The following is a 13456-nucleotide window of genomic DNA, read 5'->3' on the forward strand; positions in this document are numbered from 1 at the left end:
CACCCTATCTAAAATCCTAGTAACAAAGAAACAAAGAAGTTTTTTTTTTTTTTTTTTTTTTTTTTTTTTAAAAATTTTTTTTTTTTTTTTTTTTTGAGATGGAATCTTGCTCTGTTGCCCAGGCTGGGGTGCAGTGGCGCCATCTCAGCTCACTGCAATCTCCGCTTCCTGGGTTCAAGCGATTCTCCCACCTCAGCTTCCCAAGTAGGCGGGATTACAGGTATGTATCACCACACCCAGCTAACTTATGTATTTTTTTGGTAGAGAAGGGGTTTCGCCATGTTGACCAGGCTGTTCTCAAACTCCTGACCTCAAGTGATGTGCCCACCCTTGGCCTCCGAAAGTGCTAGGATTACAAGCGTGAGCCATTGCACCGAGCCCAACATAAAAAATTCTTAAGAAGAGCTTACTTCCCACTTCCCCTACCATATTACAAAACTAAACATGGTAGGTGAATAGTCTTTAGGACTTCAAATAGCTGAGACCAATGGTCAATGTCTAAAATTATGCGAGAGACTGCAAGCTGTATTAGAAAGGTTGGAAGTAGAAAGTTCAATTAAAACTGGGTCAGTGGAGGAAGATGAGGTTAAAAGGGTATATCTGGGAGGCAGTGCTACTGATGGAGCCACTGTAAGTGAGCTGAAGGGCTTTATCTACTCCTTACACCAACTACCAGCAAAGTTTGTTATATATAGTGAATATATATACTTTTACTATACCAAAAAGGCTACTGAAGCTTTTACTATACCTGTGCCAAGGCAGCTTACAAAATGCTAGGCTAAATGAGGAAAATCTTTCCTCTTGACTAGTAATCTTAAAAGACATTCCAGGAATAATAGATGGTAAAGTAAGTGGGAAAGTTATAACATTTGTAATCTGAACCCTTCATGACACATGACAGTAATTTAACTTGGGGAAGAAGGTACACTCACGATGGTGTTTCTTTTTCTTTGGTGTCCCACTCTACACCCAAAGCACACCTGGAAAGCATACAGCTATTTTATGTGTGCAAGAGTTGTTATTGTATGAAGTTGATGAAACCGCAAATGCTGCATTCCAGTCACATTAATTGTGGATATGGCCCTCAGTTATGTGACTGAAAGAGCACTGGCTGTGTGTTGAAATCACAGCTACAGTCATGTCAGTGCCTGCAGGAGTGCCAGGCATGAGTAAGTGTGGGAATCAAACAATGAAGGTTGACTTTCTCCTTCAGAGCTCTTAAACTCCAATCTTTACTGAATGGAAAGATGAATACACGTAAAGAAGGCAATAGTGCTTTCCGAAATAAGTGGATTATTAAGCCCCAAAAGTTAAATATCTTGCCTAACTGATGTTAAAATTTATGACAAAATGGGATATAGGATCCAGGTTTCCCACACAACCTGCCAGGCAATTTCTACTACATCATCCAACCACATCTATATTAAATCTAAACCTAAGATAAATCAATGTAAGCCAATGTGGAAAGGAACAGGCACTGGGCCTACATAAAAGGAATTTAACATTTCCTCTCCTTTACAGTCTCTGTTACTTTCAGGAGACTCAGCATTTATGGAAGAGCTGAGGCATGGTTATTATTGTCATCTGGTAATAATATATATTAGGAAGTAGGAACACGTGCTACTGTAGTAAGGAATTCAAAGAGAAGAGGGGAACTACATACTTCCTCAACTGAAAAACAAACTTGTGAAACTATTATGGGATTTACTTGTTAAAATATAACTCAGTGAGCTCCCAGTATGCACTCTCTCCCAAGTATAAAGAGATAAAAGCTATCTATTCCTGCCCTTCCAGAGGTTCACAAGCTAGTCGGGAGAGAGACATGTAAGAACTGTAGTAATGCTCAATAGGTTAACTATTACTGCCTGTAAATTTCCCTAGCAATGGCTGACCTAAGTCTAGACGGACAAAAGGAGAAGTCAAATGAAACATGAGAGGACCATCTAGGCTGAGAAGGCAGTATGAGCAAAGGCCTGGAAGCCTAAGATGACACAGCATTTTCAGGGAATTACAAAAACTTAAGTATGTCCAAGACGAAGACTTTGATCTTACCAACGGCCACACAGATGAGGTTGAAGAGATCATCTGTGGCCCAGGGGATTATTGCAACCATCCAGAAACTATGCAAAGAGGCACAGAGCAACTAGCAAGAGAACTCAAAGTAAAACTTGAAAACCTACTGGTTCTTGCATTTTATCATTGTCACTGCTCCCTTCATTGACAGCAGTTCATACACTCTTATTTTAACAATTTCAATTACTAATATGAATCACCTATCCATTGTTTCTTATTTTCTTCATGTATGGTAAATGAGGACATCAAAAAATTCCTTTCCCCCTCAATCTTTGCAGTTGTAATTCTCTCCTACGTTAAGTCAGTCTATGAATTACATCAAAGAATCACTGAATGATAAATGAAAGATTGGCACCAATTGAAAATAAAGAACTTTTGTTTTCTTCACTGAAAAGAATTTCCACTAAGAATCCATACTCAGCAGCATAGCTTAAAAGGAAACAGTTAAGGGTGAAACCATCTTGGTATACGTAGGCAATTATTTTTTAAATGACTGAAGTATTCAAGAGTGGAATATAGAAGAATGTTACATTGAACTCTGTAAGGGCTCGAAAATATGTCTCCTGAACCTTAGTCTTACACCTCCCGGCCACCCAAATTCCTCTTCTATACCTTAGATTTAAGCTATCTGATGAAAAAGATCAGGACATTTTTATACCTCTAGCATTAAGTATTCTTTAGCACTCAAATATTTGCTGAATCAAGGTAAAGTACTCAAGAACCAAAACAAAGGGTACTTGGGCACAATATCCAGTGCTAAGTCTGGGTTGTGTCAATCTGATCAACAAGGCTGTTGTCTTACACCTTCACTTACATATTCTCCATAAGTCTCTTGTGTTGGGGGTGGCGGTGGAGGTCTGTACCCAGTTGGGGGGACTCCTCTGGCTCTGGGAGTGAGAAGTCCTCTTCCCCGACTCACGGGCCCTCGGGTGGACAGAACTCCTCTGGGCGTTGGCGTCCCTCGTGGTACTACAACTCCAACTGGCCGGGCTGTAACTCCTCCCCTTCCCCTGTAACCAAGAGGGTCAAATTAGCAGTATCTATCATATTCTCTGACATTATGTTATTCACATATATTTATACCTCAGGAACAAAATTAACATTCTATATTTTTATAAAAAGGAATAAGGAAGTCATAGCAAAGACCTAAAAGGAAATATGAAACAGGTATCTACCAAAATGAAATTAAGTCATTTAGGTAGTTAGTCTAGTAACAATATAGAAGGAGTCTGGACTCAATCTCTGGTCAGTATATACAGTAGGAAACTATGATATTGGGGAAGTCGCATGCACTCTAGACTTCTACAGGATGCCATACCAGGATTACACTCAAACTTCACTCCCACATTATGAAGTGTGCCTTGTCTTGCTTATCTCTGGACAAGGAAGCTGAGGATTAGAGAGATTTTAAAACTGTCTGAGAACAGCTGTGAGCAAAGCCAGAGGCCAAAACATATGCCACAATTCCACCAGAGAGAGAATAAAATGTACTTTCCTGAATAATGTACCAACTACATGGTAATAAAACAACATTATTAGATTAGGTAAACACTAGCATTTTCTGAGGTAGAATTCAACATATTCATGTATTTCTAATGTAAATTATGAGACCTGAAGTCAGAAAAGAAGGAAGTGGCTCTATCAAGTATCGTTCCACAGAAGCAAAAACCTGAGAAAATGTGCAGGTCCTATTTGTAGAAATAAGGACAGGAAAATGTGGCTCCAGCAGAGAATACAGACACAGCGTGATGTATGTCACTTGGACAAGACCTGCCAGCAAGAACTACAGCTGATGGGCTGGCTGCCTACAGATCAGCTTCCTCCTTCTTTGGTGTGCTTGGCTTAGCGAATACACAGCTAAAGATTCATTTTCCAAAAACAGCAAATTACCAAAACCCAAAGCTGGACTTTGAAAAGACTGAAAAAACTGATAAACCTATATAGACAGGCAAAATAAAAGCCCGAACACCAGTATCAGAAATACAGAGGGTTTCGGCCAGGTGCGGTGGCTCAGGCCTGTAATCCCAGCACTTTGAGAGGCTGAGGCAGATGGATCACCTGAGGCCAAGAGTACAAGACCAGTCTGGTCAACATGGCAAAACCCCATCTCTACTAAAAATACAAAAATTAGCCAGGCACAGTGGCGTGTGCCTGTAGTCCCAGCTACTTGGGAGGCTGAGGCACAAGAATCACTTGAACCCAGGAGACTGAGGTTGCAGTGAGCCAAGATCACTCCACTCCACTCCAGCCTGGGCAATGGAGTGACTCTGTCTCAAAATAAATAAATAAATAAATAAAAATAAAAGAAGAAGAAGAAGAAAAGGATTTCATTATTACTGACCTCCTGAAGGATACTTAAAAATAATGAAGAAATACTATGAACAACTCCAAGCCCACACATTTTTTAACTTACATGAATGTGACTGATTCTGATTCATAATGTCCAACACAAGGAGAATTAAATAATCTGAACAGGCTTATGTCTATTAAATAAATTTAATCAACACTTAATAACCTTCCAAAGAAGAAAGCATCAACTCCATAGGATTTCAATGAAATTCTATCAAATATTGAAGAATAAAATAATACCAGTTCTCTATAATCTTGTCCAAAAAAATAACAAGCAGAGGGAGGACTTCCTAACCCAACCTGTGAGGATGGTCATTGGAAATGCCTCCTTAAAAGTATTTCTACATTACTCATCAGAGGCTGGGATTAGTCTGGGCCAGCCAGGGAGGCCAGAGGTGACTGTCCCCAGCCGGGTCTTGAGCCCTGGTTGGGACCTGATAAAGAAAGTATCTCCCAAAATTCCAAATCACCCTCAGAGGCTACAACTGGCCAGAGATGGGAAGGAAAAGGGGCAAACGGAGCCAGCCTTGTGAGCAGCCCAACTGCTCTGTGACCTCCCTAGGATGAGACATGTGATCTGAGGAGAAACAAGAACAAGGCCTCCTAATAAGCAATGTGGATAAAGACAGTCTAAAGTGAAGAACTACAAATCAGTATATCTCATGAACACAGGTACAAAAATCCTCAAAAATATCAGCAAACTCCATTCCATAATGTATTAAAGGAATTATACACCATAACCAAGTAGGATTTATTCCAGGTATATAAGGTTGGTTTAATATTAGAAAATCAATGTAATCTACCACATCAACAAGGCTAAAGTAGAAAAATCATGTGATCATATAAATAGAGCAGAAAAAGCATGCAGCAAACTGCGACACTCATTCATAACAACTTTCAGTAACACAGGAACAGAAGGCAATTTCCTCAAGTTGAAAAAGAACCTCGGCCAGGCGTGACTCACACCTGTAATCTCAACGCTTTGTGAGGCCAACACAGGTGGATCACTTAAGATCAGGAATTCTAGACCAGCATGGCCAAGATGGTGAAACCCCATCTCTACTGAAAAAAGACAAAAATTAGCCAGGTGTGGTGGCACAAGCCTGTAATCCCAGCTACTCGGGCTGAGACATGAGAATCACTTGAACTTGGGGGGCTGAGGTTGCGGTGAGCCTAGATGGTCCCACCAAACTCCAGCCTGGGCAACAGGGCCAGACTCTGTTTCAAGAAAAGAAAGAACATGTAGAGCAAACCCACAACATATTGAATGGTAAAAAACTGAATGCCTTCCCCTTAAGATTGGGAAGGATGTCTATTTTCACAACGACTTATCAACACTATACTAGAAGTCCTACCTACTTCAATAAAACAGGAAAAGTAAATAAAACATACAGATTTTGAAGGAAAAAGTAAAACTTTCTCTGTTCACAGGTGACGTAATTGGCTACGTAAAAAAATTCCCCAAAATAGTCCAAAAAACACCCCAAGCCCTACACATACTCCTATAATTAATAAACTAATAAAATAAGATCTCAGAATAAAAGATTACTAGTCAAATGCTTTCCTATATACCAGCAACACATAGTTGGAATTTAAGAACACAAAAACATTTACTGAAGCCACAAAAAACTGCAAGTTTTAGTACAAATTTAACAAAATATGTCCAGTATCCTTATGTAGAAAACTACAAAACTCTGATGGAAGAACTCAAAGGAGTAACATTCATGCTCGTGGTCATAATATTGTTAAGATGTCAATTCATCCCAACTAATCTATAGATTCAATGCAACTCTAACCAAAATCTCAGCAAGTGACATATATTTAGATATAGACAAACATTTTCTGAAGTATACATGGAAAACCAAAAGACTGAGAACAGACAACACAATACTGAGAAGAACAACAATGTCAGAAGACTCATAATATCTGATTTTAAGACTTATTATAAAGCTACAATCAATATAGCATGGTATATATGAAAGAAAAGACATAGATCAATGGAACAAAATACAGAACCCAGAAACTGACCCTCAGAAATATAGTCAACTGATTATTGACAAAGGAGCAAAGACAACTAAATGAAAAATAATGTGTTTTTCAACAAATGGTATAAAAAAAAAAAAATAAAAAAAAAAAAAAAAAAAAAAAAAAAAAAAAGCAGACACCTACACACAGATGTTATATCTTTCACAAAAATCAACTCAAAATGTATCTTAAAGCCAAATACAAACTATAAAATTATAGAAGAAAGCATAGAAAATAATCTATATTATATTAGTTTAGTGATGAGTTTTTAGATACAATATCAAAAAAAGTCCTTGAAAGAAAAATTGGTAAGTTTGACTTAATCAAAATTATAGACTTCTGCATTATAGGACACTATTAAAAGATGAAGAGACAAGCCACAGAAAGGAAGAAAATGTTTGGGAAACACATTAGCTGATAAAGTATTTGTATCCAAAACACACAAAAAACTTTTATAACTCAACAATAAGAAAGCTAATGATCCAATTAAAAAGCAGGCAAAATACCTGAACAGACAGCTCACCAAAGAAAATCTACAGATGGCAAATAACCAAATAAAGATAGTTAACATCATTTGCCACTAGGGAATTCAAACTAAAACAAAAGTGAGATATCTATTTCGTACCTATTAAAATGACTAAAATAAATAACTGAATATATCAATTGTTGGTGAGGATATGAAAACCGTGAACTCTCATTCGTGTCTGACATACAACATAGTATATAGCCACTTAGAAAGAAAGTTTGGAAATTTCTTGCAAAGCTAAACAGAGCCTTATTATACAATCTAGCAGTTGTATTCCTAGTTTTTTACCCAATGGATCGGAAAACATGCTGACATAAAAACTTGCACATAAATGTTTATGGCAGCTTTATTTATAGCAACCAAGATACCCTTCGAGAGAGGAACAGATAAGCAAACTGGGTTACATGCATACAACAGAAAATGATTCAGCAGTAGGAAGAAATGAGCTAACAATCCACAAAAAATAGGAATGAAATCTTAAATGTGCATTTCTAAGTGAAAAAAGCCACTCTGGAAATGGAAAGGCTACACACTGTATGTTTTCAACTATATGACATACTGAAAATACCAAAACTAGAGAGATGGTAAAAACAAAACAAAACAAAACAAAACAGTAGTTTACAGGTTAAGGGGTGGAGGGGAGGTTGAATGAGTATAGCTTAGGGTGATAAAACTAGTCTGTATGATATTAAAATGACGGTGAATACACGACACAAAGCATCTGTCAAAACCCAAGGAACTTCACAGCACAGAGAGTGAATTTTAATGTATGCACACTAAAAAACCACAACATTATTTAGGAAATAGGAGACTCTCAGGATGCAATGCTGAATATGAAAAAACATTTTAACTATATTAAAAGCATATGAAAAGAACCTTATAAAGGGGTTGGAGAAAAGTAAACTTAAAAATAAGAGAAGTCTATTAGACTAAAGGCAAAAAACAAAAAACAAAAAACCTGTACATAAGCACTGTTCTAGTTGATGCAGATATTTTATACAGGAAGAAGTGTGCATACAGGTTAACAATTCTGATATCACTGTACATGTACCCTGGAACTCAACAAATAAAAGAATGGTGGGAGCCAGTTTCTCACTTTGGAGTGGAGTGATAAGCAAATGGAAGAGGGTATAACAGTCAATGTAAAAGATTAAAATCAGAGATATCATTATGAATTCATATTTAGTTTACTATATTTACAGACTGTTAAACAAAGAAATATGCATAAATATGCGGGGATACACAGGTTAGTACATACACATATATGTTCATTTTCTGTCAGCTGAGAAAGTGCAGACTCAAGCACATCGCAGAAGCAACAAGCAGAACCAACACCCTGATCTTGCTTTCTAATACCATACTCTAATAAAAGGAACCTAAATTCCTTGGAGAAATGATTGATTTTAGAACTGGAGGTAGAAATATATAAGGCTAGTCTGGAGCAATGTGTAGTGCCAGAAAGTAAGAAAGTGCTAAAAAAAAATGAATAAATAAAACCCCCAAATTATGGGTGTGTGTCAAAGCCAACTGAAAGAACTCCCGGCCAGGCGTTGTGGCTCACTCCTGCTATCCCAGCACTTTGGGAGGCCAAGGCAGGTGGATCACGAAGTTGAGAGATCAAGGCCATCCTGGCCAACATGGTGAAACCCTGTTTCTACTAAAAGTACCAAAAAAAAAAAAAAAAAAGCTGGGTGTGGTGGCACACCCCTGTAGTCCCACCTACTCAGAAGGCTGTGACAGAAGAACTGCTTGAACCCAGGAGGCAGAGGCTGCAATGAGACGAGATTGCACCGCTGCACTCCAGCCTAACAACAGAGCAAGACTCCATCTCAAAAAAAAAAAAAAAAAAAACCTCCCAATGGCCAAAGCTGACATGAAATGACAATCTGAGCAAGAAAAGACAGTGGTACTGAATTGTAATGCAATGTATAAAATTAATATCCATGAGTCCACACTGATAGAAATAACTGAATCAATCAATCAATAGATAAATAAATAGGGGAGGAGACAAATCTTCCAGATAATTTTTGTAGATATTCCACCCAGCAAGAGGTGAACCGTAATTCCCCACTTCTTATTTAGGGGTTTCCCATAGTGACTTCCTTTTAAAGGATATAGTAAGAAAAGAAAGAAAAATGAAGAATTTGACAGTGGAGAAACCTGACAAGTACTATCTCAGCTAGGTTATCAAGGTAACATAAGCATATGACAAGTCATGTGGACAGTACATATACTTGATATGATGTGACAAACATGGCATTTTACTTCTGTGGTTTTAGTTTTCCAAATTCATAACCCCAGGTTAATGATGAAAAAATATCTGACAAATCCCAGTTGAGAAACATCTTAGAAAAAACCTGAGTAGTACTCCTCAAAACTGTTAAGATCATCAAAACAAACAAGTCTAAGAAACTGTCACAGCCAAGAGGAGCCTAAGGAAACGTGATGACTCAACTCGATTGTATTCTGGGGACTCTGGAACAGAAAAAGGACACAAACACTAAGGAAACCTGAAATGGACCTTAGTTAACACTGTACTGATATTGTCAATAATCTAGCTAACAATGTGTCAATATTGGTTCATAAACTGAAATAAGTGAGCCATGTTCATGTAAGATGTTAATAATAGAGAAAAACCACACGCAGGTTTGTCTCTATTATCACCATATTACATGAAACTCTGTACTATTTTCACCTATTTTTGTAAGGCCAAAACTGTTCTAAAATACTAAGAACATTAAAAAAAACCTCTCAATTTTGCAGCTTTCTTGCAGCTGTGGTGGCCTGTGATCCAGTTCTGGCCAATGAGATATTAATTAGCACTGACTGAGATTTAAGGGAAGCTCTTTAAAACTATAGAGTTGGCATTCTCTTTTCCCTTTCACTCTTTTTTTCTTCCTGCATGGGATGCAGACATGGTTTTAAAGGCAGCGGGCTTGAAGGAAAAAGTGAAAGGCTAAGAAAAGCACAGCTACAAGCTACATGGAGCTGGGGAATGACGGTGTGGCACTGCTGTACAGGCTTTTAAGGGGGACAGGAGAAGGACATAATATTTCTACTGGGTTAGGTCACTGCAGGTGGATATTTGATATCAGCCGTTGAACCTAATCTTAATATGTCTAATGCAGTAAAAAAAAATAACACTTTTTCATAACCTCACCCTCAGGTAACCCTTTAATGACTATTGTAAATAAGGCTTTTTCTTTAAAATCCTAGATCATAAACATTGGTACAGTAAAACTGGTTGTCATGAGCAAAAACTGGAATCATACATGGATTTAATTCCTGATGTACTTAGGAGCTTAACATCAACCTGCCAGTTAGCACTCAAACTAATCAAGTGTCTGAGCTTTCCAAGTCGTTTCCTCAACTGTGAAATGAGGCTACCGCAGAGCCCACTTTTGTGTTATTAGGAGAGAAACATGAGACAGTACATATAAAGTGTTTAGAATGTTTACTGACTCAATAAAAATCAACAGTTTATTTAAACTTCAATCACTCTAAACTGCAATGACGATATAATTTCTGTAGTGTCTTACTCATCTTTGTATATCTCCAGTATATATCTAGAAAAATCTTCAATGTGATTAAAGAGTATTTTGTAGCAATAGCACATCTAACTCCTTTGTGACATTTTCATTAATTAGTGCATATTTAAACTAATTAAGGCTTCCTGCTTCCTTATCCAATACCCATGGTTGCCAACCAAGTTACCATATGAATCACAAAATACTCAATATGCTTCTTGAATATATAAATGTATGTCTTTCATCAAATTGAAAGACATATATCTATATATTCAAGAAGCTCATACTTCTCTTCCATAATCTTTGACATGTTGGTTATGTCCCACTGCTGTACGAAATCACACTAAGGTATTTTTATCTGCTATGGAATTTTAGACAAGTCATTTGATATACATGTAGTTGTTCTGGATGCTTATCTATAAAAGATATTTTGAAAATTAGTTTAAATGCTGAAATTCCACAGATGTCGTATTACGCAGCAACAGCATTAACAATACTTTAGATGACACTGGTGGAAGAAAGGCATGATGGAGATGACATGCTAACTCAAGAATTCTGTCTAATCGCAAAGTTTCCACTGAGTGCTACAAATGACATTCAGGACAAGGCTGAACAGCTGGGTTTGTAACACAGGGATGAGAAGAGAACAAACATCTATTAGTGAGAACTTGAAAATCAAGGACACTTTTTTAAAAAACAGAAAAGTAGAGCCACACTGATAGGAATATCACAGTGTCAGAGAAGAGCAAAAAGATAACACAGCTGCACAGAGTTTTGAAAGCAGATTAATGGATGGACTACAGTGTAATAATTCCTTCTATTTGGGTTTTTCAGCAGGGTGACATGGTTTCTGGTTTTGAAACTCAGAGATGAAAAAAAATCCAGGAAGGTTTTTGTAGTTAGCTGCCATATCATGCTTTGAATGAACAAATACCGGCACCCCCCCGCAAAAGAAAAGGTATTCTGAAACAAAACTACTTACTTAGTTTACAGATTAATACAAGATTTTAAGATGTAATGAAGAAGCATGCACTTTGGGTTCCAACACATTAATAACTCAAATGTAGTTCTGTCATTTGATCTCTGAGCCTCAGTTTTCCTATCCGTAAACTGGGGCTAATAAATCTTACTGCAGAATAGCTGCGATGTTTGCACACTGGGTATATAAAGTGCCTGGCCTAAAACAGGCATGTAGTAAGTGGTACTCTGTCCTGACATTCCTTTTGCTGTTTAGTGAAAGACGAGGGAAGGAGACAAAAAGTACAACTCATGTCAGTTCTTGTTTTATACATTTAGTAACAGTAATGTGGTCTGAGAAGAGTTTGTAAGCACATACTAAATTGTTAGGTTTTTGTCTATAAATTTTATGAGAAGCAGCAACGCACAGCAGGTAAAACAATGAATTCCCTGGCAGATGCCCTGACTGCTCAAGCGAGTTCCAGCACTGCTAATCTGGTGACCCGGGAAACTACAGCTGACTCCTGGGGTTCATTCAGAAGGAGCAGGGCCCATGCTGACCACCGAGCAGGGCCTGCAAGGTCTGGTAACAGGGCCTTAGTCGTCTCTCATGGGTCACAGTGTGAAAAACCTTCCTAGAGATCCACTTGAGGTCTCTGTGTCCTGATGCAATAAGCACCGGAGGGATAACTGTATTTTTCCTGTAACATCCCTAGTACATTTGACAATCTTTCTTCATTTCTGAGAGTGCTTTTCTGAGAATAAAGTTTAATCATTCTAAGAGTGTTTTCCTTGTTTAAGGTTGCCATCCAAATGAGAGAGCTGACAAAAGGAAAAGGTGAAACAGCCTACAGTTACAGTTTCTTAGAACACAGGGAAGATACTGTCAGAGGTGATGAAGAATAAAACTGTTGAAGAGATGGTATTGGCAGCTCTTACTCTGAGCAACTTTAGAGACCACCTGAAATGTGGTTATAGGGCAGGGCATCTCACATGTTCACATGCATCCACATCACCTGAGGACCTTGTTTTAAGCCAGGGCAGGGTTTACATTCTGCTTTTCTAACAAGCTCTCAAGTGCTGCTGCTGCTGGTCGTCTGCAAACCATCTTTTGATGAGCTGAGTCTTAGATCCAGAGGTTATAGCCCTTTTATGAAGCAAGTTATTGGTTATTTCTTCTTATTCTATGTTTCATTCAATGTTCAAGGCAATTAAAAAAAAAAAACTGAACAACTGCTTCCTTATCCTACCTTATATGGAGTATAAAAGAAATCCAAGCAATTTACAAGTTACAAACTGGTTACTGGTAAAATTGTTGACAAATAAGACAGTGTATAAGGAATTATACTCTTAAGGACAAGAGAGTTATTTTTCTTCTCTTTGTATCCAGTGAAATGATCTCTGATAACAGAGAGCTCTCTTATTTTGAAGCCTGTATCACCAACTGTCTTCCAATTTTTAGCATGCTTTTACTTTTTTCCTTCATTTAAAAACAAAAATAACAAAAATCTTTCTCTGTCATTTCTAACTATCAGCTCTACTGCCTTTTGGAACTATGTAGCAAAAATTTCCTTCCTGTCTGGAAATAATGATCCTGATAATAAAGAAGTTTGAGAGGGAAGTAATTTGCCTCTGGTCATCTGTTGAGGGACTGATCAAACATCTGTGCTATAGGAATTCAGTTTTTAGTGTCAAACTATTTTGAGTAATCAAAAAAGGAATCATGGCACAGTTTGATTCCTTGAAAAGGGAATTTTAAAAACTAAGTAGGATTTGGGAGTGCGTGCTTACTTTTCTATTTCCATTTTATTGAAGAAGGAACTATGGCTTAAAGAGAAGTAACCCCAAGCTCCCCAAGGCCACACAGTAAGTCAGAGTCAGGGGTGACCCCAGAACCTCTGGCTTCCCCACTCTAATCCCCAGCCTCAAACGCTCCCCTTCTTTTCTGCCTCCAAGACTTTGCACCCTTAACTGGGATGACTTTCCTCTAGCCCTAACC

General features: G+C 37.8%; 1 protein-coding gene across 9 annotated transcripts in view; it reads right to left on the reverse strand.

Moving 5' to 3' along the window:
• The window catches only part of KHDRBS3 (KH RNA binding domain containing, signal transduction associated 3), a 200261-nt gene that overhangs the window by 71022 nt on the left and 115783 nt on the right, over positions 1–13456 (reverse strand). For 7 of the 9 annotated variants that reach the window (XM_017499777.2, XM_017499761.2, XM_017499788.2 and 4 more), the window contains exon 6: positions 2888–3083. The exons of the other annotated variants lie outside the window; for them this stretch is intronic. In XM_017499777.2, coding sequence (XP_017355266.1) covers positions 2888–3083 — 196 coding nt within the window. The remainder of the gene's footprint in view (positions 1–2887; positions 3084–13456) is intronic. 9 annotated transcript variants of the gene reach the window in all.

This window comes from Cebus imitator, unplaced genomic scaffold (assembly GCF_001604975.1).
Source record: "Cebus imitator isolate Cc_AM_T3 unplaced genomic scaffold, Cebus_imitator-1.0 Scaffold13, whole genome shotgun sequence".
Lineage (NCBI taxonomy): Eukaryota > Metazoa > Chordata > Mammalia > Primates > Cebidae > Cebus > Cebus imitator.